This window comes from Vicugna pacos, chromosome 8 (genome assembly GCF_048564905.1).
Source record: "Vicugna pacos chromosome 8, VicPac4, whole genome shotgun sequence".
Taxonomy (NCBI): Eukaryota; Metazoa; Chordata; class Mammalia; order Artiodactyla; family Camelidae; genus Vicugna; species Vicugna pacos.
The window spans coordinates 65,897,300-65,922,317 of record NC_132994.1 but is presented as its reverse complement, the minus strand read 5'-3'; the positions used below and the strand labels follow the sequence as shown (position 1 = coordinate 65,922,317).

Below are 25,018 nucleotides of genomic sequence, written 5' to 3'. Positions count from 1 at the left end.
CCTCGGAACAACGGTCCAGTGTGGTGCCCGAGAAGTCAGCAAAGATAATATGGCAAAGTTTTCTAGAAGCTGAGTCTCATGTAGCCAGGAGATCAATCCTCCAGATCCCTGAGCGGACCTCATACTCCACCAAGCACCTGGCCACCGACATGGACTGCCTGATTCATGTGATGGACACCCTGGGCCTGCAGCCATCCCACACCCTCCAGGACATCGTGACACTCTTGAAGACCAAACCCGAGCACTACAGACAGGTCAGCAAAGGCCTGTCCTGCACCCTGGCCACCACAGTGGCCACCATGCAGAGTTTGGACTACTGACCTTCCCATGCACCTGGCTGAACAGAAGGTCAGGGCTGGAGTTCTGCTCTCCAGAATGGATTTGCTCTAAAAATCTGCCCAGGATTTTGCAGAATTTGTTTTTTTAAAGATTTGGTCAATTTATTGTATGGTTAGGCCATTCAAGATGGCTGTTCTCTTGCTCTCTGTACATCCCCTGCCCGACCAGCCCCTGCTTGACTCACATGACTCCCCAGTCCTCTTACTACAGGGCTGAATTAGTCCCTGGTAACTGATGAGCCCATCTGACATCAATTCCCCCAACAAATAGCAGGCTGCTCCCCCGAGACAGCGAAGGCTGCCGCCACGTCCTGCCCGCTGTCTGCTGCACACGGCAGGGTGCCTCTCCAGGACCCGCTGTGTAAGACCCCCCTGTTCAACAAACCATTGATGTCTCTGTCCCTGTCTTTGGGCTCTTGCTTCAGTCTCAAGGCTGGGCAACTACAAGGCTTGCAGACCTACAGGGTACAGACCAATATTTGTACAATCAAAAAATGGTTGTAAGTAAAGAGTTTTTTTATTAGAGAATTGTCAGGTAATTTTTTAAGTGATCCGATGTTTAAAATTGAATTAATAAATATTGTGGGAAAAGAAAAAAACCAAACAGCTGCTCTGTTACTTTCTGGAAACATCAGTGCCGCGGGCCTCCCGGCACAGGCTGGCATGTCCTGGCCTTTGCATTTACAGAGTTTCCTCTCATTTCTGGACAGCAGCCTCTTGAGCTTCCTACAGTTTCTAGACAGTACCCTCTGATGGTTTTGTCTAGACAGTGCAGTCAGAAGCAACCTGAAATCTCTGGGGAAAAGAGCTCAGCTTCCCAGTCTCTCCTCCGCTTACTTAATCTTCTTACAAAACTTGGCCGTGGTCAGAGGGAAATCATTATTATACATCTTTACTACCCTTGAGTGATATTTATGATTTTTTTTATATTTAGCTCTGAAATACTCCTCCTGATTCCTTTCCTATCATTCTGCAAGGTACAAGCATGCCATGAAGCAAAAAGCAAACCAACCAACCTTCAATTCATGCCCCAGCACTCTACTCAAACCTGGCTCCCATCCAACTGGGGCAAAATCACTCAGCTGTTAGCCAGTGGCCGCAGGTGCCACCAGCTAAAGCAACATGTTTCCTAAGCAGCTGAGAACCAACACTTTCTTCCAACCTCGTCCTCACCCCCACCCCCAGCTATGCCCTGGAGTATAACTCTGGGAGCTCCTCAATGTCCTTGGGTTAAGACTGAATAAAAGGAAATATTTCCAAGGACTTGGGAATTCTCATTCGCACTTCGTTCCCTTCGGTTTCACCAAAAAGACTTTAGAGAATTGCCCCCCAGAAAATTACTCTTACAGTCATCTGACCTAAATGCAGAAGATTGTTGGAGAACATCCTTATCTCACTGATTCCCAAGCATCATTTTTTTCACCCCTTAGCCTTGATTTCTTTACAAACCCCTAGTACCCATGCACTGGAGGGCCCCATGCCACAGGCCATCCTACAAGCCCGTTCGTAGCTGTGCGCTGAGGCCCCTCACACAACGCACCATCTCCGGCCACCATGGCCCAGCTCGGCTTCTCCCATTATCAAGTCCGCCGCCCTGACATCCTGCAAGCTGGAGAGATGGAGGCGGGGGTGCACATCTGCTTAAGGCTCCATGTAGCCAGGAGCTGTATTTTTCCTCTAAATCTTTCACACCCTAGAAAGCATTTCAGAGAACAATTTTTTTCTAAACTACTATTTTCTGAAATCAATAGTAATTTGGCAAAAATAAGCGAATTCCCACCCAACAGCCAAGAAAAGTACACTCACTGTATGACTCACTCACGAGAGTTACCCAGTTAGTAGTTCTGATGACAGGGCTCCTTCTACTAGGACCTTATTCCTTGATTGTTCTCCTCATTCCAAATTGTTAATACTGTAATATTACCTGGTAATCTTTTCACCTTGTGTTTTAATTGTCTACCTTTACAGGTAATAGAATGAACAGCTGGGTCATTCTGTGTTTAAACCTACATCCTTCATTATAACCAACGAGGATGACAAATAAGTGTGCGAGTTCTTGGTTGGCGAGCCTCCTCTCCTGGTAGGAAGAGACAGGCAGGCATCTGTGTGCTAGCTGGAGTGGGGAGCCGAAAAACATAACCTTCAGGCTTCAAAGTGAAACTCAGTAAACAGTGAGGCAACACGGCTAGGGCTGCCAGGTTTAACCAATAAAAATGCAAGACACCTAGTTAAACTGAATTTCAGATCAACAACAAGGAATTTTTTTCAGTATAATATCCTACTAGACACAGTTATACTCAAAAAAGTTTTTTGTTATCTAAAGTTCAAATTTACCTGAGCATCCTATGTTTTATTGGGCAATCCTAAATATGATCCTTTTTAAGAGAAGGCAATGGAGATACATGAGTCTGGCAGACATTACAGAGTTGAGTTCAGGACAGAGGGAAAGGTTAATCATCACAGGCTTAACCATGCTTTTCTCGTCAAGAGACAAAAGTCTGTTTTGGACAAAATTAGGCAATTTTGAAGGTGCATTAACTCTTGAGCCAATGGGATATGACATTAAATTAATGTTCACTCATTTACTGAAATTACCTAGGAGTTTAAAAGACTAATGTACCTTCTGATTCACATAGCTTAGGTCACCCAGGGAAATACGGTAAAGTAAATACGGCTACCTAGTCCCTAGCACTGCACCATGAAGCATGTGGCCTGCCATCAATTGATCACTCTCTTTCCATCCACCTGCTGCTGCTCACCTCCATGCAGATCCAATTAGAAAATGTTAGCCTAGCCTTCAGAAGATTAAAATGATCATATTCCAAGGAGAAATACTGACTTAGAAAAAAGCTCACCACTGACCTCATCGTCCCCTGTCTACAAGGAGCCACCAGAATGTAGAATGCAAGGCAAAAGCTCTCAAAATATCACTATGGAAGTTTTCTTCGTGGATGTCATTTTGCTGAGAGGATACTGCTGATAGCACTGGCACCGCCAGAACAAAACAGATCTGGGTCTACGATTTTTCACAAAAGAGAAAAGCAATGGGGAGGCCAACCCCAAGAAGTCTGTAGTAACTTCTGCCGCTCAACTTGTCCTTCTTTCACACATATAAAAGTCAAAGAATGTTAATAAAAGCATATTTAATTCCTACATGCTCTCTTTACAGTGTTGTAGACTGTAAGATTATTAACATATGCTTTCCATATGTTTTAATTAATTCTTTTTTTAAATTGAAATACAGTCAATTATAATGTGTCAATCTCTGGTACAGCACAGTGTCCCAGTCATGCATACACATACATATATTCATTTTCATATTCTTTTTCATTAAAGGTTATTACAAGATATTGAATATAGTTCCCTGTGCTATACTTAACTGAAAATTCTAACAGTTCTTTAAACTCATTTAAAATGATGAAAGTGAAAAAAATAGTACAGGTTCATTTAATTATAAATCCAATCCTGATAAAGATAAATTTCTACTGAATAAATGGTTTCAAATCACCTTGGTTTAGTACAGTTATAACAACCCAGCAGCCAGGCCCTTCTTTAACATATTTATCAGGAACATTAATTATACTTAAGACATATGGTTCCATCAATTGCCATTCTTATTAAACTTACATTTCATTTCCTGGAACAATATTAAACTACAAGGGGAAAAATTTAATAGTAAACAGTACATAACCAACATTGGGTTTAGTAACTAGCCCCAAAGAAGACACATGATTTTCAACACAGGGGCCATGTTACAAAAAATGTCTATTACTAGGTTGCTGGATCAAGCACAGATTGAATTATTTTTTAATTTTATCCAATACTAAGGTGAAATATCTATTATGAAATAATGCCAGTTCCACTTTCACATCGGTAATTATGGAATGAAAATAGCATCCAACTGCCTTAGAAATCTGAAAGGATTCAGCATAAGTCTCCAGAGAAATCTGGTAAGGTAATTCCCAACCTTTAAGCCCAGGAAACGAAACCAAAAAGAGAAAAACAAAAAAGGAAATCTTCAATCACAAAGTAAACAAGATACAGTCGTCCCTTGGTACCCGTGGGGGCCTGGTTCCAGGACCCCCCATCTAGAATACTAAACTCTGTGATGCTCAGGTCCCTTATATAAAATGGCACAGTATTTGCATATAACCACGCATATCATTTAAAGCATCTCTAGGTAACTTAACGATACCTGATACAATACAAGTAGTTATAAATACAATGTAAATACTAGTAAAGAGCTGCTTGTGCACAGCAAATTCAAGTTTTGCTTTTTGGAACTTTCTGGAATTTTTTTCTCTGAATATTTTCCATAGTTGGTTGGTTGAATCCTCGGATTCAGAACACATGGAAACGGAGGGCTGAATATATAGTTATTAGAACTGAGAGGAAATCACCTAAAAGTAAGTGTAGGAAATAAGTCTCCACTAGATCCTTAAAACTGAAGTGTCAAACCAAGGTTAAAAATTCTCATGGGGGACCGTACACTAATGGAACGGATGGCCTGTCTAGACAGGCATGGCCAATGCATTCACTTTAGCCATCATTACAGTTCTGTAGTGACCAGCATCAGGCATTCCTTCAATCCACTTTGCCTGAATTTCCACTCTACATGCTTAGAACCACGAGTAGGGCGTGGCCTCTAAGTCCTCTGTGAACAGAGGCTGGACATGCCTCCGTCTGTTAAGCGTGCAGTTGTGGCCTGGAGGCAGACAGAAGTTCTAGGTCTGGCTCCGCCTGCACTAGCCGGGAAACTGGGGAAGTTACTTCACCCCTCTAGACATCAGTTGCTTCAACTGGAAAAAAAAAAAAAGGTAGGAATATATCATGCCTAAGGTTTGGATTTAAAATACTGTGATTTTTATGATTTTATCTGTGTAAAGAGAAAATTGGACCAAATGAACACTGTAAGTCCATCCAGATTTTACATTCTTGGGTGGGTTTCACATATAGAGAAGTGCACAGGGCTGCTATCAGCAAGTCTTTGTAGGATTTTATTTAATGGCTCCTCCTGATATCAGAAGGGGAAACATTCCCCTACTAAATGGAAAAATGTTTAAACATGCTTTTACCAAGCATCATAAAAATAGTCATTTCCCATAAAACTAAAAGCAGCAGCCTTGGGACACAGCCTAAGTTAAAAGTATTGTGCAACTAAATATAAAGATATTACAAGGAATCAACAAACCAGCTGCCAAGTAAATCCATCTGTGACAGAAGACATCCTGTCAATTTTTCTGCATAATATAGTGGGTTAAAATTTGAACTCGAGTTTACCTTCTAGTTTTAGAATCCCTATTCCTCCATTACTGGCTGTGTGACCTGGGGCAAGTCACTTTCCCTCTCTGAGTTTCTTCATTCACGAAATGAGAATAACAACAGTATCAGCCTCTTACGGTTGGTGTAAGGGTTCAACAAGATCACCCGTTTAAGGCTTTCAGCAAGGTGCACTAGGCTCAAAAAATATTAGCAACTGGTATTATTAAAGTTATTTCTCCTATTCTTAACAATTTACCCTTTTGGTTAATTCAATCTAATTTAGCTCTATAAATTATCAAGCAATTATTCTGTCCAAGGCATTGGGTTGGAACTCTAGGGAGGACCAGAAAACCAGACTCAGAATCTTTTCAGTCTCACCTGCCCTTCTTTGACTGCCTAAATCCTCCTCCCATCAAACACTTTTGGACCTCTGCATCAACAGATGGGAGCCCTCTACCTCGTTAAATGCCCTCCTCAGAGCCTCTGTGGTCCTTCCTCTATCACCATTCTTATCCCACTGGTTTTTAATTGTCTATACACTTGTCACTTCCTTCCCAAGACTACGAGCAACTTAATGATAAACAAGGTGTTCAATCTCTGTAGCTACCATAAAAGTCAGTACATGACCGACATTTGCGAAAATTTGCTGAGTGAGTGAATACATACATTAATTAATAAAATCTATTCAATTACTCTAATTGAATCTACAAATTAATGAAACAATTGTTTCATTAATAATTACTATTATATTAATCCATATTATTATTAACTAATCATTAATTGGTGAAAATAATTAAATAGATGGGGAGACAAATATATTCCCAATCATAATGAAAGGTACGCTATGGTGAGTTCCAAAACGGAGTTACCAAAAGAGGTGCTATATTGTGCACAGGGAACACTGAAAGAATGCCAGGTGGAAAAGCCATCTGGTGGAGGTGGCATCTGAACTGAACTTTGACTTTTGGGTAGAATTAGCCTAACAGATAGGACATGACAAAAGAAACGTGTATGTTAGAGATGGAGATTACTATGAAGAACAGAAGTGGGAACGTGCCATTTAAATATGACTTTGAAACTAGAGGTTACCAGTGGAGGAAGAGGGGAGGGGCAACGGAGGGGAGGGGGCGTGGGAGGCACAAACTATTGGGTGTCAGACAGGCTCAAGGACGTACTGTACAATGTGGGGGATACAGCCAATATTTTGCAATAACTGGAAAGTAACCTCTAAAAATTGTATAATAAATAAATAAATAAGGTTTTGAACAAGAGCTTCACGGAGTGACAGGAGAAGATTCGTTGGAATCGAATTACAAGGGCTTTGAATGCCGCACTACAGAATGTGACTTGTTCTGATGAGTGAGAAGCCATTGAGCAGAAGGATCAAATCAAATGAACACTTTGCTCAGGTAGCAAATTGAAAAATAAGAGTTTGAAAGCTTACAATTCTGAAACACCAGTAAGGAACTATTATAGCAATAACAGAGAGCTGGCCGTGTGTAGAGAGAGGAGAGGAGGACATGACAGATATTTGAGAAGGAGCTTTTTCTGCTCTTGAGACATTCAAGATGTCTGGTACTGCATTTCTGGGACCTACAGTTGTTCAACATAAAAATGCTAGAATCTTCTACAAGTCACCTGACAACTTTGCTATTTTCCAAGGTCAAACACAGACTCCTTAGAAGAGGGTGGATTCATTATGGAAAAGCAACTTTGGTTTCTCCAATCTCTCGTGCTGAGCATCAAAAACAAAGAACCAGTGAGCCTTGGGCCTGCAGGCTGATAACCCCTCCTTGTGTGGAGCCTGGAACCTTGTGTGGACACTGCAGGGGGCCCATGCTCACTTCCAACCCAAGGAGCTGCATTTATACATGCTTCTGAGATTTCAAAGGCTTGCTTTCAGCTGCAGATTCCAGGCAGAGTCACATGAGGAAAATTCAACAATGTGGGAAACTTTACAACCACGCCCTGGGCTGAGGTGCCCAGGTAGAGTGCCTGGGTACCCACCTCCCTTATCAACAAATGAGTCTTCTCAAATGCAAAACTGGGGGAAAAGCACTAAGAATTGCACACGTTCTATTTGCAAAATCCGTTCAAACACTTCATAACAGAAAGGACCACACCAGGAGAGTTTTAGTTAATAAATCCTCCATATTAAAGACTTCCAGGAACTTGCCGAAAACTCAGCTGGAATTTTGGTGCAATCCACCCCTTGTACTGATTTTTAGGGACAGTACCAACAATGCTAGTCTGGTGTGTGGTAACTATGGGACGAACTAAAAGGAAGAGAACCCTGCTGGAGGGCAGGGTCAATATCCCATGCAACTGCCTACTTCATGTCTTACTTTGGAAAGATGAGGAGTGGAAGTTAAGGTTACTGTCCTCTTTCTCCTCAACACCCCTTCTTCCCTCTGCTGCTAAACACAAGTGGCTCCATGAAATGAAGACTTGGAAATCGGGCAGACCTGGATCTGCATGGTCTCCCTCAGGGTTAGAAACCCCGGGGGGCACACTGCGGGGCCTTTGCGAACTGCACCCCAGATAGTCGCAGGAAGATTAAATGTGAGAATACTTACGTAGAAATGCTGGGAGCCTGCAGATCAGTGGATTACCCAGGAGAAAAGCCTGTAGAATTTTTTGTTTTGTTTTGTTCTCTTAATTGCTTATTTCCGCTTCAACCCCAGAGCATTTATCAAAATGCTGCTAAGATGTGACCCAGGTCTCAATAGTTTTTTAATCATCTGGGTGACTCTGAAATCATCCTTGATTCTACAGTGCAGCCAGGCTGAAAGTCCATTTTTACAGGTGCTCTGTAAATACCAGCTTCTGTACCTCGTCCCTCTCCATGTTCATTCTTTTCAAATCACAGAGAAATCCCGTCCCTGCCCCTGTAACGTCATAACTTGTCCGTATACTGCTGACTTCAGTTGCAAGTACTTTTCTCTCTGGGACTGCTTCAGTCCAGAATTCTTAATGCTTTTCACTCTTTTCATTGATTTATTTATTTTTATTTATTTGGAGCTTATTACAGTTCCTTGGCCTATATTAAACTCTTCAAGAAATACTAGCTTCCTGCTTCCTTTAGGTTGGAAAAGTTTAATTTCCAATCACAATAGGGCATTAAAGTTGGTCCCTGGAAGGCAAAATAAACAAACACAGGGAAGTTACAAACATTCCAAACTCTTAAAGAGCTCTCATATTCACCTTTTCAGTGTAACGTTGCCAATTCCCTTCTAAAGAAGTAATTAAAAAAACGGTGGCTTGCTATGTGCTGAGTGTATTTTAAGCCCTTGAGATTTCTGAAATCGTTTAATCCTCACAGCAACCAAAAGATGTAGGTCCTGTTCTGACTGCCATTTTACAGATGCGTAAACTGAGGCACACTGAGCCAGAGATTACAACCAGGCAGGAGTCAAGAAGCCTAAATTGCCTGTCTCTCAAATCCGTGCCTTCATCACCCTATTACATACAATCAACTCTCCTTACTTGCGGTAGTTACGTTCTATAAAGTGGCCGCAAGCACTGAATTAGTGAATTCTACAACTTCACTCCTCGGGGAAACAGAAGGGTAGGTTCTTGAGAGCCTCTGGTTGTAACATTTTCATCAAGCAAGCAATACATAGCCTTTACCCGTGTGTGTGCATGTTTCTGTTTAAAGACATCTTACTTAACGGATATTTTTGATTTGTTAACATTAAACTCCCAGTCAACAGCACTATAACTCACGCCTGAACAAAGTTTATCTGACACACGTATTTTCTCCATAAGGAGAAAAAAATCACACCACAGCCTTTTCGCACCGAGGAACAGGAGATAGCATTTCAGCACTACACTTTTAAACAGCAAAATCACTAATGAAAAGCAGAAAAAAATGCAAAAAAAAAAAAAACAAAAACCACACACACACACACACACACACAAAAAGTGACACTAAATAGACCTCAAACAGGACATGTGTTTACAGTCTGAGAGCTGAAACAAGAAGGCCGAGCGTCGCCTCGTTTGACCTCAGCCGGGAACATGCACATCGATTGACTCAAATTTTTCACCACTCCGTGCACACAGCTGTGCTGCCATGAATGACCGAGAAAAGTGCCTGGAAGGTTACAGAAATGTTCGCGAGTAGGCGAATTTGTCAGCGTGCAACCCGTGAATAATGGGAATCACTGAACTTAAAATGCCTGCGCAGAGGCCTTTTTTGTACTTTTATTCCCGAGGGAAGGGGATTCGCAAACTTCCCACATCCTTCCAGTCCCATCTGAAGATCCCTTCCTGATCAGCCTTTCCCCTAGAGAGAGGCCTGAGCAGATCAGTGTATCTGGTGCCTCCTGCCCATCACCAGCCATTCATTCAGCTAAACTCCTCAGGGCTTCATGCGCAACGCACCTTGCTAAGGGCTGAAACAAATACAGTGATAAGGACAGGATCTCTGTTTGGACTAGTGCTCGGAGGATCCTCCTATTAGAAATCTAAGAAGATTTTGAAGGCCCCACAAGTTTTTTTCAGATAACTAAAGAAAATACTTTCTCAATGTAACTAAGTTGTATCTGGTACTCAGAATATACCCCCTCTTTCTCTGAAGGGCTTGAAATAGTCCAGCAGAAGTAAGTACAACCATTTGCAAGGAAGTTCTTTTCTTTAAAAAAATACAAATAAAAAAGGTCAAAGTTAGCACATAGAATGCTTAAAATCACTTTTGTTTCTGATAATGTTGTAAAAACTAAAACACTTAAAATAGCTTCATGAAATAAGTAAAATGAATCACGGATGTACCTATGACTGTTTAAAAAGGAGTGTTTTTGTTGACGGAGTGGGAACTTACACTGGCTTTAAATGCATGGTATAAGTGCACATGGATCTCGATGCCTGAAACCTGGGCCCTCGGGAGACAAGAGCCCAGGCTGCACTTTAGTTACCTCCATCCTAAATCCACACGCAGAAGACTGTGGTCCTTGGATCTCAGCCACTCACGCAGTGAGACCCCCGGCTGCTGTGTGCTAACACTGATACCTGAACTGCCAGCAATGCGACCTGGCATTTGATTTCATCTGTGCTGCTGATGAGCTACGCACTTTGGAACACGGTGGCCAAGTGAACGAATGAATGAATGAGCTGCCAAAGCAATGCCACTAAGTGCAAATTTCTTCCTGAATCTTTTTTAAGCTTCTATCCGTAGAAACAAGAAAAAAATCGTTTTTGAAACTTAATGTCGTTAATGCCACTTTGGGTTCTTAAGGTATATTTTTACACCACTGACCTTCCCGTGCTAGGGAGGAACTCTGTTGAGCCCTGTTCCAAATTTTATTAAAATAACATACGAAACAGGTCAATAAAGAAATAAACGGGAAAAGATGGAAGGAAAAATCTGGGAATATACAGATGGAGTGACTGAAACAGAAAAGAAAAAAAGCTTGATAGTGGAAAAGAAGCCAAAAAGTTTAAAGGGAAGAACGTTCAAAAATAAAGCAAAGAAACAAGAAAAGACGAGACTATTAAAACAAAGGTCAGCGGAAGAAAGAGAAAGCATACCAATGCAAAAATTACTATTTCTAACGTGACTGAGTTGCAGAAAACTAAAAGAGAATTGTCTCTTACTTCCAGGGTCTTAAAAGAAATCCCAAGTCTTTATGTGAGGGAAGTGGGTCGAGTTGCCAAGAAAACTGTCCAGGAAGTAGTACCTGGCACCCACACACATCAGCTGCTGGAGCCCTGCACTCGCCACCGTTTGGGACAGGCTGGAAATGGGACCACAAGCACGGAGCGAGAGCCTCTGCAGCTTTTCGGCTGCAGGTGGGAATCAGAACGTTAAGCCACAGAGATCATTTGCTCCTCTTGGAGGTGATGACTTTTGGAAAACTCTCAAAAAGAAGATCCCCGTCTGAGTTTATAAAGGGCTCATGGGGAGATATCTCGTCCTGAATATTTCTTAATTAACTTTATTGAACCACTATAATTTTTCCAAGCATAATCCATAGGAGCTTCAGAAAGTAGAAAATTCAAGACAAAGTAGCCTATTGTCTCATTAAAGATGACACACTTGATTAAAGGAGAAGATGTTATGGGAATAAACTAAGGACACAATGTGTGCCTCAGAAAGTTCAGGGGAGAAACAAACAAACAAACAAACAAAAAATCCAGGCTTGTTTGGATTTTTCTTTTTTAATTTCTGTGTAGCAATTAGAGGTACTTAATAGATTTATGGTAGCAATATTATCGATAGCATTATTATTGAAAATTTTGACTATTTACTTAAACTGTAACTACAGAAAAATGAGCAAAGCACATTTTAAAAATCTGATTTCTGTTTGGATAGATATCTTCAGGTTACATAATAGGCAACCACAAATACTACGTACCCAAACTGACATCAGCGCTCCATCTGCTCCATCAACACCACCATCACCCTCAGCATCCTTCTCTTTACCTCTGCCACCACCACCACCACCACCATCATCACGGATTCCACTGTCACACCGTCATATCACTCATACAGGTCAGCTATACCTTTCTTAATAAATTGTTATCTTATTAAACTATTTAAAATTTTGTCTGTTGGGATCAAAGCAGTTGCCTTTCTATCCTTTGTATTTTTAATAGGGTCAAAACATATACACATAATTAAAAGTGTTGTTGATTAATGCAAAACTTTTCCCTCCAATGCCTACTAATATTCTCTAAGGTGCAGAATACAGCATTCATGGTTTCTTGTCTCATGAGATTAAAAATACCATAAAGGTACTTCCCTTCACCTCCAGCCCACTTAAGTCCTCAGATTTCAGAGGACAGGATGAGGGTACGTTTTAGGGCTGGGGTAGGGGACAGCTTAGACACACTGTTTTTTAAAATGGCTTTATCCGTCAACTCACTGGCAGAGTTTAAAACATAAAATAAAACTACCTGATGATTTTGATGGACTGCCTCCTTTCCATGAAATCCCCAGCACTTTCACTTTGGCTTCTTTGGGCTGAAGTGGCTATACTGGGCGGGGGGTTATATAGCATCTTTCTCTGGAGTACGGATTTTGGTTCTAAACACTTGCGCCTTTCTTCAGTAAGCAAACTGAGACTTGGAATTAAACTAAATGAGTAATTTGCTCTATCCATTCAGTGTATCCTAGAGAAGAAGGCAACATACTTAGCCGACTGCTCTTGCTGCTGGGTTCCTCTAAAGTTACATTAAAAACAATACTGAAGTCATAGCGAGGAGTTAAATTTATTAGTTTTGCACTGAGCATGCATTTTAGACAAAGTATAATTACAATTCACGTAGTTCCTTCTGTAAACCATTTTCACATAATCAGGGTTTTGACTTTTAAAAAAATGTATCTATAAGATAAATGTTTTTTGTGATAACCCAGACTGCAAACTAATGTTGCAGACGGTAATAAAGATTTTATTTAAATTTGGCTTCCATAGAAAATGAGTTTATTTTATCATCAATCTGTATTTGTAGTGAAACTCCTGACCACTTAAATCTGTTCTTCCCTATCTTTTTTTTTTTTTTGGCTTACAAAAGCACCAGAACAAATATTAATAAGTGAATAAGATAATAAATAGCAAAAGCTTGTATAGCTTACGTACCACTTTCACATATACTATCTCACTTGACAAAAGTACTAATGTCTTATCATTAATGGAAAGTTTGACATCTTTGATCACTTTTCCTGATATCCATTTTTCTTACCATTGTCAGTTTCTTACTCCTGTCTTTTATATCCTTAAAATAACAAGAAACCAAAATGCTGACCCTGAATTTTCCCAAATTATGAATGTCACATCTGAAATATATTCACAAAAGTAATCCAGAGACCCAAATTAACTAAGTGTGAGAAAAAAAGATTAGAAAAAGTGGCAATTATCTTTCAGGGGTTTTCTACCAAACACGTACAAGCCACATAGAGTAGGTGAAAATGAAATGGAGTTTGAAGATAGGATTCCGATTCAACCTAAAATATACTCATTCTGGAGGCAATGCGTGGCTCCTTGAACTATTCTTAGACCAACACAAAGAGTCAGGTAAACAGTAACAATTTAAATGAATGAAAAAAGCAAGAACAGGAAAGAAGGGTGCTAAGATACCACCTAACTACAAAGAAAGAATTACTGAAAACTTGAAAATTAACCATTCAAATCTCTCCCTAGAGATGAGCCTGGCTCCAAGTTGAGAAGTAGCTGTAAATGTTCACTGTTCACCAATGCACAAACTAGCCGCTGAATATATGCATACAGCCAGCAGACAAATTACTAGGGCTTTGATTTTGGTGCAAAAGGCTTGTATGTTTGTCAAGTTTTAGGGAGAAGCGGGCAGTATTTAACCTTTAAGAATATGGAATAATAAAACTGAAATTGGCATGGACTATTAACTACTTCATTTGAATTTTTTTTAAATATAGTGGGTATAATCAAGTTTCATCTCCAGTTTTTTTTCAAACTTCCTAAGATGTCTGAACATGGTAAGGAACCCAGGATAACCCCTGCTTGCCTTCATCATGAAATTTTAGGTAAGACGTATCTTGCAAACTCACAGCTTGCCTATTTACAAATTTATTCCCTTTTAATAACAATTTGCTAGGACATGTGGCAATCTTTGTCATATTACTATATGCCCAGGGCAGTTTTATCTGTTATATTTCTTTATACATAGATACGGCTGCATGTTATGGCCAACAGAGGAAATATCTTTAGCATCTTAATGCTAAATGATGTGAACTTCACATAAATTCTCTAAACATCCCAGTGGGACATTCAGGTGGACAGTCCGTACAACAGCATTTTACAAATGGAAAAGTTAAGAACTTGATATAATAAAGTTTAATCTAACTGACCTAAAGTCACTAGCTAATATGTAGGAGAAAAATAAAATAAAGACAACCAAAACTGTGATTGCTTTTTAGTTCATGTTGATAAAACAACCAGCCACTGATCTGATCTTTCTGTTTTTTACTGACCATAACATTTTAGGCCAGTAGATTTCAAGTTTCTTTACCTCAAACCACAGTAAGAAATACATTTTAATCACAGCCAGCACACGCAAGCGTGTAAAATTAAAACAAATTTTCAGGAAACAAAACCTGCCCTTATTTAGATACTACGCACTCTGGTATTTTCTGTTATATTCTTTTCTATTTTATTCCTTTAAAAAAAATGTTCTAGACTCACTAAACTGATTTCATGATCCTCCGGGTCATGACAAGTGGTTTGAAAACACTGCTTTTGGCCCCTAAAACTTTTAATAACTGTTGAAGAAAATTAAAAGGTTCCTAAAAGAATCTCATCAATTCTTTTCTTTTCATCCAGAGGTATTCAAACAGCAAAACTGAGAGAGGAAAAATACTAAGTAACATCTGCCCATTTGAAATAACTCTTAATTCATAGATCCATCTCTTCTTCCCTGGGTAATAAGGCAGAATTCAAACAAAAAAGGAATAAAATAGAAATGAACTACAAAGGAAAAAAAATCATTCTAAAACTGAATTTTCACACAGAATCCCATGTGTATGAGTTTTTTCCTTTATTCTTGACAGTTCTATGTAATTTTTTTATTATTTAAAAAGTATCTGAATATTATCTACTGCAAAAATTTTAAGATGGGGCATATCATAGTGATATTATTTTCCACTGGGATGATGAACAATTTTGAATAAAATGTGATCCCCCTCCTTATTTGACCATGCTCACTTTGTAATTATTAGCAAGGCAGTAAATAATCCACTGAGAAGCAGTCTCATTAGTGCCCATTGAAATTCAGTGGCATTAATTTGCAATAAAAGAACTGAAAATTAAATGGAAAAGAAAATAGTTTCTGGAGTCTACCATGAGGTTATGAATTCACATACCAGTGCCTTCCTCCACATCAAGGAGTTTAAAATGTTGTGTGAATTAGACTTAATCGGGGGTTTTTTTTCTAACACTTAAAAAAAAAAAAGCAAGCAGAATAAATTCTTTTTCTCTTTCCATTTTAACCCTGAATTAAAACACGTTAAATTAACTTGATAGATGGCAACTTTTTAAAGTTTTGTTCATTGTCTTTCAAGTAGTAACTCAGGCTAGACCCGCTTGGCTGTGGGATGTTCTAAAGTTCTTTGGGAGGGCTGAAGGATATAGGGTATGTTGGGATGCCTCAAGAGTCTGCCTCCAGAATCCTCTAGGGCCACCCTGCACCTTCCTCCTGTTTCTTCTGCTATAAATACCTCTGGAACCAGAACACTGAATAGAAAAACGGTCACAGCTTGCAATACAGAAGGGTCTGGGTGAGGGTGAAAGGTAAGTCCAAATACTAGTGTACAGTCAGGCAGTGTCTAACTCAGCACCCAGCCACGGGGGCGCCCTGAGGCCTCCCCAAGCCACCCCAGGGTCCCTCTGTCCAGCAGCGCCTAGGGGACAGGTACTCACTAGGACCGCCTGCCTAAGACCTCAAGTCCATCAGGAAGAGAAGGGAGATACTGTCAAAGGGGAAAATGGGAGGAAGAGGGGAGAAGGGAAGTATAATCTCTACTAGTGAAAAAAGATAAGGACACAAAACATATGCCTCTTAAGTCACAGAAGTGTTCCTGTGTGTCCTGAACTACCATCAGTTCTTCGCCCGGGAAGGGAAGGCACAGAGCCGGGCTCCCCCCGCACTCCACTCCCGGGGGCATTCTCCTCTCGCCCGGTAGGCCAGAAATGAAACTTAGCTGGCAGGAAAGTATTTCAAAACACTCGTGCTGCGATGTGGCATGTTTTAAACTCACAGGACACATAAATCTCCGGCTGTCAGAAGTCTTATGCCAGAAGTCTGCTCTGACACGGACTCAGCTGGATCACTCAGAAATCAGAAACTCGTTCAGACCCATTCACCTCCTCTGTTGCTCCTATGAGGAATGCAATTCAATCCTACAGCCCTCCGAGGTGGGACGGGGAGGACGAGGGCAGGGGTAGGGGTGCTAGGAATCGCTTCCCAAGGAAAACATCATCACCATCATCGTGTGCATACTTCCAACCCGAAATTCTAGCTGAAAGGAAAATTTGCAAGCACAATAAAACAAAAATATTAAATAATAATAATTATAATATAAATAAAACTCGGAGCTCCGCTAGCCCCAAACACCTCCAGCCTTAAATGCCAAAGCAGGACATTTTCTAGGGACTCAAAGCACCTTGTGTTGCTCTGCTCTGGGGTGTTTCCCTCACCGAAAACCTCTGCTTTGTAAGGGCTTCCAATATTTGTTTAGTTAGGAGCACGCGGGGTTTCGGATCTGCGTCTCACGCGGACAGCAGGCGGATGGAGAAGAGAATTTTTCTTGAAGCTGCCGGGCCAGGGAACTTGACTCTCGAACTCGAGAGCGGCCACTGACCCCCGGCCTGGCCGCGCACTGGCCCTCGGGTCGCGCGTCCGCGGCGCGGGCGGGCGGCCGGGGGCCCAGCCCCGCGGCCTGCGGGCCCCGCGAGCTCCCGGCGGCGCGGCCCCTCGCCCCCCGCTCCCTCCCGCCGCCGGACGCGCGGCGGCCACCCCGACGTGGCGCGGCGGGCGGCGCGGGTACCTGTAGAACGCGGGAGGGCCGGCCTCGCGCACCGCATAACCGCTCGGCTCGTTCTCCAAGTAATAGGGCACCTGTTGGCCGTGGGGGTGCAGGAAGGGCGAGAGCGGCGGCGGCGGGTGCAGCAGCACCAGCGGGCTCGGAGACACGCTGCTGAGCTGCGGGAAGCCCCCCAGGCTGTTGGCGCCGAACGCCGCCGCCTCGGACCCGGGCCCGTAGGCGAGGCCCGACTGGCCGTAGACGGGCGCGGAGGCGGCGGCCGCGGCGTTGAAGTCGTACGCGGCGCCCTCGGGGTAGTTATACACGGCGGGCTTGCCGCTGTCCACGTACACCTCGCCCAGGGGCCGCTCCAGGGGGATCTTGAGCTGCGGGTGGTTCAGGGGCTCCAGCTCGTTCGCCTGGATCTGGTGCAGCAGGGCCATTCCCGACGCTTTGGTGTGTAGGGTCATGGTCATGGTCAGTGGCCGCGGGCAAGGCGCAAACTGTCTCCCCCCGCGGCAGAGGGCTCAGCAGCCGACCGGCCACCTGGAAGAAGAGCACAGCCCGCGGTTAGAGGCGGCGCAGCGCATGTCCCGCCGCGACGCGAGCTCTGGCCCTGCCCCGGGAGCCGGGCCGTCCCGTGGAGCCGGGCGGCGGGACCCGAGCAAGTGCAGCGCGGCGCGAGCGCGCTCCGCCAACTCCCGGGCTCGGGTCTCCAACTTTAAGTACCGGTCTCCCGAGCTCATATGCATTACAAAGGTGCTGGAAGCCGGCCAGGGGCTGTTGCCTTGCCCTGACGTTGGCTTAAACATCACTCCAGGCGCAACTCGTTTTGGAGCGATCCCAAAGAGCAGCTTCCCTGAACTTTACTTTACTTGTTGCTGCTGGATAGAGGCTGAATTTCACTGCAGGAGGGCGGGAGCGCAGAGGGATCCCCTAAAGGTGGCCCGGAGAAGACGGGGCTTGAAACAAACTCGGAAGACTAATCCAGGGGCCAGCTTTTTCTAACGTGCTACCTTATGTGCCCCGTGCCAGGCTCCAGTCTATCTCTGTTTGTCTCTCTTACTGTTTGATTCACTCTCCTCGTTGGCTGGAAATATGTAGTGTGTACATAGAATGACCCTGGGGAGGACCGCTCTGTAACTGAGATATGGCAGATAGAAAGGGGTGTGCGGTTGCATATGCAGACAGCTATATTTAGCAGCTGCAGGGACTGAAAGGCGGCATCTGGGGGGAAAGGGGCGGAGATTCAAGGTGTGCATATAGGAAGAGCAGCGGTTTGCAATCAGGAGAATGCTGCCCGACCTCAGTTTTCCCCATCTGCAAAATTCTCCCCAAGTGGTCCCCTCCAGCCAGGACCTTCCGAGATTCTCCCAGCCTGACTTGTCTGTCTGTGCTGGACCACAGTACTGTACTTGCTCCCATTAGGAATTCTAATGTGAATGACCATTTACAAAAATCTTCCGTTAGGTGGGCATGGGTGTTCATGCCTTCCACAGATTATGCAACAAAGCTTCAGAAAACTGAATATGAAATGTGACCTTTCCATAAAAAGCATAACCTCAGGTTATTAATCAAATCTTTGGCAACTATGTTACACTGCTGATCTAACCAACAAAATTTTAAGTGCAGTGATATATTTCTGTTCTTTTCTTCTACTATTGGACCTTCTTGGTTCCCTTGGACTAGGATATGCAGCAGCAAATATCCAGATTGTAAAAGGAATAGAAAAAAAGTCTTGAACTGAATTAAAAGCTAAACAAAGACAAGTGCATTATATATAATATAACCTATAATAGCATAAATAATATATAATGTATATATAAGTATATATTTTAAAGATATGGTAAATATATTGTGCACTATAATCTTGGATAGTTTATACTTTCTAATAAACTTCCTTTGCTCCAGCCTAATGAACTCTGATAGGACTATCTGATACTTTGCCTTAATTGCTGTCCCCAGCAGCTGACAGAATACCTGACAAAATGTTTGTGTCACATATAAATGCCAAGGCTGCTGTTACTGATAGTAATATTTGGGGACATCTTTATACTAATAAGTACATATTTTACCTAATTCTTACAAGAACAGACAGATCATCTGGGGACAATATGCAGATGTAGCTGATTTGCTAGGAAGCTAAAATTGAGCTCAGCATCAATAACTAAAGATTGTAAGCAAAGAAAGGGTTAAAAACACATTAAGTGAATCACAGATATTTCTCTTTATGGCCAGCAACCATTACTTTCCAAAGCAATTTTTTTACAGATGACTTCGTTTCCGTAAATCACACTTTCAATTTTCGAATGTCTCTTTTAAACCCATGCAAAAGCACTTCAGAGGGCTCTTAAAAATCTGAACCTGCTGAATTATATGTAAATTACACAGAGAACCCTACAAGTCCTGAAAGCAGAAGGGGATGCACACACAAACCCATGGAAAACAGCAAATCCTCATCTCCCTGCTAGGATACAGACACTGGCCAGAAAGGTAAGTTGCTTTCTCAAAATGCCAAAGCTTCAAAGAGAAATCAAAACAGTCCTACCCTGCTGGATCAAGAGCGTCTTTCCAGAAATGTTCCATGGGCTTGTAGAAGTCAAGGGCTGAGACAGTGAGAAGGAAAGGAAAAATGTGCTCACATGTGCCTGTGGCTCCGTGTGTGAGCAAGGCAGAGCGTGTGGGGATGTGTTTGTATGTGGAACGGCAGGGAATCGGGAAGCAGCCAGTAGGCAGGGCACTTGGCAGCCCCTCCCGGCAGACACAGCAGCCGGGCTGCTGCACAGAGCTGGACGAATGGCAGTGGGGAGCGAAGAGAAGCTTATTACTCTCTGCTCGTGGGGAGCAGGGGGGCACCCTCAAGTCAGCATGACTGGGGAGAAGCAAAACTCCAGCCCTTGGAGCCTAGAAAGTGCTCTTCTGTTTCCTGCTCCCATCCGAAGCAAGAGGGTACAACAGGCTTGCTGTAAATCATAGGCTTGCAGCTAAAATAGAATGCCAGTCAAAAGTGTGTGGATATCAAGTTTACAAAATGTGACACGAGCGGTTTTTCCTGAAGAATATAATTTAACAATAAAAGCCTTCTGGGATACACTTGGATCCGATGCCTTGCTGGCCCCAGCCCCCAGTCTCTGAACAGACACACTGTTGCCGCGCCACCGATTGCACCAGGAAACCAGACTTTGGAATAAATGTTTTGGCATTCTAGGGATGTGTTTCCAACTGAAACGTAATAGTCCTCCACCTCGTTAACCAAACCCACAAACCTTTCCACGAATAGCTCAATTGACTGCTTTCTGTAAACATGAAAAAAGAGATAGTATTAAAAGCCCGAAGTATGAAGATAAGATAAAGGTGAGTACCTTTGTTTGAAACTGAATTTCGGCTTTCTGGTTGTACAGGCACTGCTCATCGGGGTGGTCTCTCCTTTCCCACTGTGCCCACGTGACTGTACCAGGGTCTCAACTTTTCTCTTGACCATGGTACTAATACAGCATAATAAGGTGCTCCTAAATGTGCCTCGCCCAGTGTCTCAGCACATGTGATGCCTAGTGGAGCCTTTGATGCCAGACATTAGTCACTTCCTGGGGTATTAAATGACTCTAATCACAATGCCAGGAGTGGCCAGTCTTTGGCCTTGGGACCCTATGCAGTTACTAAGAGATTTTTGAGTGGCTCTTGAGACTAGTACAGAGAAGTAAAAACTTATTTTTTAAAAAAAGTTACAAAAATGTTAATGATGTCATAATGCAGATATATATTATGTGCTTTGAACGACCCCAAATATTGCAATACTGGAGCACAGAACCCTTTGTTGGTGACGGTGGTGAATCCTGACTCCTCCCCAGGGCCACCCAGGCACTAGGTAGGCCAGTCCGAAATCAAGTAAGAATGTGCCAGGAAGGGAGGAGAGGGAAGGAAGGAATAGGGGAAGAAGGAGAGGAAAAAAGAAAGAAGAAAGGGAAGGAGAGAGGAAGGGGACTCTGCAAATATTCTCCTTGAACATAGGAAGGACAAGAAGCTGCCTAATCTCTTCATAGACTTCGATTATTCTGCAGCTAACTATCAAAGTGAGCCCAAAGTGTCCAATGCGGGCAGTTTTCCTGAACATTCTCTTTCCAGCATTCTCTTTCCTCTCCCTGATAAGATTCATCCCCCCGGGTTGATGATAGTGGGTGGGAAAGGATGCTGCACCTTGCTAATTTTCTTCTAGTGCTTCTGGCCAACCCAGCTTCCAGCTCCCTCCTGTACCGTGTCTACACTCTCTTACTGCACAGGCTCATCCCCCTCTCCATGACTTCCTGGCCCTTGCAGGTGAATTAGGGTCAAGTCTGTTCTCTAGCTCCACCACTGAGTTCCTCTCCAGACCCACCTTTCCAGCAGTCTCCTGGGCATAGCTGGCTTGTTCAAAATATACATGACTGTTGTCCCCAAAATGGTACTCCTGTCAATCCCCAGTCCATAACAGCATTACTGCCCCTCCAGTCGCCCATACTAAAGTCTCACGGTCTTCTCTGAGGGCTGTCTTTCCCTCACCTCGCATATTCCGGAGCATTCTAGCTTTGTGATTTCTCCCTTTCCCTGACACTTCTATGGCCCGCCTTCACCCCCTCATTACCTTACCTGTTTAAGAGTTTCCTAGGGATGTCTGCCTCTTTCCTCCTCCCTCTCCCTCCCCAGATCCTGCTGCCTTTTATTTCCTTGGTTTTTACAGCTTTGAGCTCCATTTTCTCATGACCCGGCTGGCTCCATTCTTCACCCAGGTCATAGCTTCCTCCCGAATGCAGGCCTTCCTCTCTTCCCATAGCTATCCTGTCTAGTGTATCTCACCGTCCCCTCCATGTGTAGCCTAGACTTTAGCCAAAAAAAAAAAAAAAAAAAAGAACTTGACCCTCCAAGCATCCCAAGCTTTCCTGATGACATTCTCTGCCTACCACCCCCACCCCTCACTTTGCTGGCTTGTCAGGGAAAGCCTTTTTTAAAGTCCAGCCCAGATGCTACCATGTCAATAATGCCTTCCTTTACTCCTTGTTCAAAGGTAATTTTTCTCTCCTCTGAACTCCAGTGGTATTTCAGGTGCATTTATTACATTCTTTTTTTGGGGGGGGTGGGTAATGAGGGTCATTTATTTATTTATTTTTAGAGGAGGTACTAGGGATTGAACCCAGGACCTTGTGCATGCTAGGCATGCACTCTATCACTTGAGCTATATCCTCCCCCACTTATTACATTCTTGAATATATATATACATATTTATATATGATATATATATTTTTAGCCCCTCATCCTGCTCAGAAGTTCCTTGAGGACAGGGTCTGCATAGAGCTACTTGGGAGATTTCTGAGTGCCTAGCACTGTGCCTGGTCATCTTAGGTCATCAAATATTGGCTAATTTACTAATCCAGATATTTAAAAGGCTAAAATAATATTATATCTAGCTGAATAGTCATCCCTAAAAGCTCACGTCCCATGTAATGTTCTACCATTTTCAAACTGTTTTTGCTAAACAATTATCTCTGTATCCTCATCCTGGCTGAGGCCATAAAACCAAAATTCAAATTCATACAATCTTGAGTCAGATTAAGCCTGCAATTCTTGGCAGCATGATTCACAAGAGAGCTCTGAATTTTTCGTTTGTAACCAGATAATACTATGGCCAAACATAGTTGCTTCTCTAGCTCCATTAAAAGCTTTTACATTTACAAAAACATTATTCCTCCAGCAGAAACACAAAAGCAAATAAATGTGGAAATATTTCCAAAATAGCTTACAATACTAGAAATGAGTCCTTCAGTCTGAGACACGGAGGGCCAGTTATGTCCAAGCTGACCCCTATTTTGATTATAAATGCTCTGTTTGGGAATTTGTCTTTACACATTTATTTGACACCACCTATTTTCACAGAAGAAAAATGAAGAATTTCCTTTTAAAAATGAAGGATTTCTGCTTATTTTAAAAATGGATGATACCATTTGTTTTAAGGCATTTTGATTAACTCCTAGACTTTTTGCAACCGACCTGAGATATTTTTTGTCTTCTGAGGTGAAATTTCTATGCAGTGGAATGCACATATCTCATGTGGACAATCTGACGAGTTTGGATAATGCCCACGTGACAACCATCTCAATGAAGTCATAGGGTATTTCCATCCCTCAAGAAAGTTCCCTTCTTGCCTAGTTCTAGCCAACCCCTAACCCCATAGGCAACCATCGGTCCGCTTTCTATCAACATAGATTTACTTTGCCTCCTGGCCCAGAATGTGGACCACGATCTCTTATACATTGGAGCACATAATATACCCCATTTGCAACCAACGGCACAACAGCCTGCTTCTGGGCACACAGTGCTGTCGGGCGGCCTAAGTACAGCGCTGTCCTCCTCGCAGTCAGACACCTCTTCCTGGGATCAGCTCCCTCAAGTCCACAGAATTTTACTAACACTCGATTCATGGACCTTTTTAATTCTAACAGGTTTTACATGATTCCAATGTTACATAAGCCTGCAAAGATACAGTTGACGGGAAGCCAGATGAAACCAGGATTCTTTAGCATGTTCTTAAATAGCCTTTTCTTCCCACTGCCACTGCAAAATAAATAACTTTTTTTTTAAATGATTTGTAAGCCAAGAATCAAACCCATGGTCCTTACTCTTGTGAAACCCAGGACCTCAGATGCCATTTTCCGTCTCCCTGGAACCTGATGGAGATCATTTGGATTTTGGATTGTTGGGCAGAAGGGCTACTCTTTATTGTGAATTAAAGAGTGATTCAGATTTAGTTCACCAGCTTAACAGAATTTAGTAACTTTCATCGTACATTTTTAAGAGACTCTTTAAATGTAATTTCATGTATGCAACGCATGTGGCATAAGACCATTTAGAAAGTCCTTTCTCTATAAGTGCCACCAGTGATAAAAGAATTCCAATTATTCCAATTACTATTACAGTGTGTCCCTCTCCCTCCCTTTATCTGTTGTTTACTTGAGGAATCTCATTGCCAACTTCGAGTATTGTTTCTCTGCAGAGAGCGGTACCCAGATTGCGCCTAAATTCAAATAATACTCTCAACTGTTGAGGGTGGCCTTTACACACACACGCAGACACGTATGCACACACATCTAGTAATCAACCAAGAACCTGGCCCAATTTCAGAACCAGCCTTAGTCAAGTGGTTAAAAAAAAAAAAGGGAGATATGTGCATTTTGAGCCTTTTCAGGTCTTCCTGTTTCGCTGCCACACTCATCTGGATAACTGGCTCCGTAAGCACCCAGGACCCCTGTGCCAGCCGGTGCCCTTCCCTCTCCCAGGCCCCTCAGGTACAATCCTACTGTCACAAGGAACTGATGTATTTGTGAACATGCCAAGGAATAACGCATTTATTCAATTCACTCAAAAAAATACTGATTACCTACTATTTACTAGGACCATTTCTAAGTGTTGCGGCCTGTCTTAGTCTTCTCAGGATGCCATAACAAACTACCTTAGAGTGAGTAGCTTAAACAACAGAAATATATTTTCGCTCAGGTCTGGAGGCTGGAAATCTAAGATCAGGGTGCCAGCTTGGCCAAGTTCTGTTGAGGACTCACTTTCCAGCTTTCAGACAGCAGCCTTCCCCCTGTGTTCTCACATGGTGGGGTGAGCTCGCTCTCATAAGGCCACAGTCCTACTGGATTAGGGCCCCACCCAGGACCTCATGTAACCTTAATTACTTCCTGAAAACCCTATCTACTGATACTGTCACATTGGAGGTTAGGGCTTCAGCACATGAATTGAGGGATGGTGCAGGTAAGTCCACAGCGGCCATCCATAAACAAACAACTAATATCCCTGCCCTCAAACAGCATGCTTCTCGAGGTCTAGAACTGGTCCTATTTTAGTGGCCCCTTCTACTCAGTCTCGTCTGAGAGCATCTCTGTCTCAGTCTGCC

General features: G+C 42.7%; 1 protein-coding gene across 3 annotated transcripts in view; it reads right to left on the bottom strand.

Annotated features, from left to right (window-relative positions):
- Positions 1-25,018, bottom strand: part of ESR1 (estrogen receptor 1) — a 378,297-nt gene that overhangs the window by 217,676 nt on the left and 135,603 nt on the right. For 2 of the 3 annotated variants that reach the window (XM_072966054.1, XM_072966055.1), the window contains exon 1: positions 17,119-17,803. In XM_072966054.1, coding sequence (XP_072822155.1) covers positions 17,119-17,570 — 452 coding nt within the window. In that variant the 5' untranslated portion in view covers positions 17,571-17,803. Of the gene's footprint in view, positions 1-17,118; positions 17,804-25,018 lie in introns of those variants that run through there. The other variant, XM_072966053.1, reaches the window with a different exon arrangement.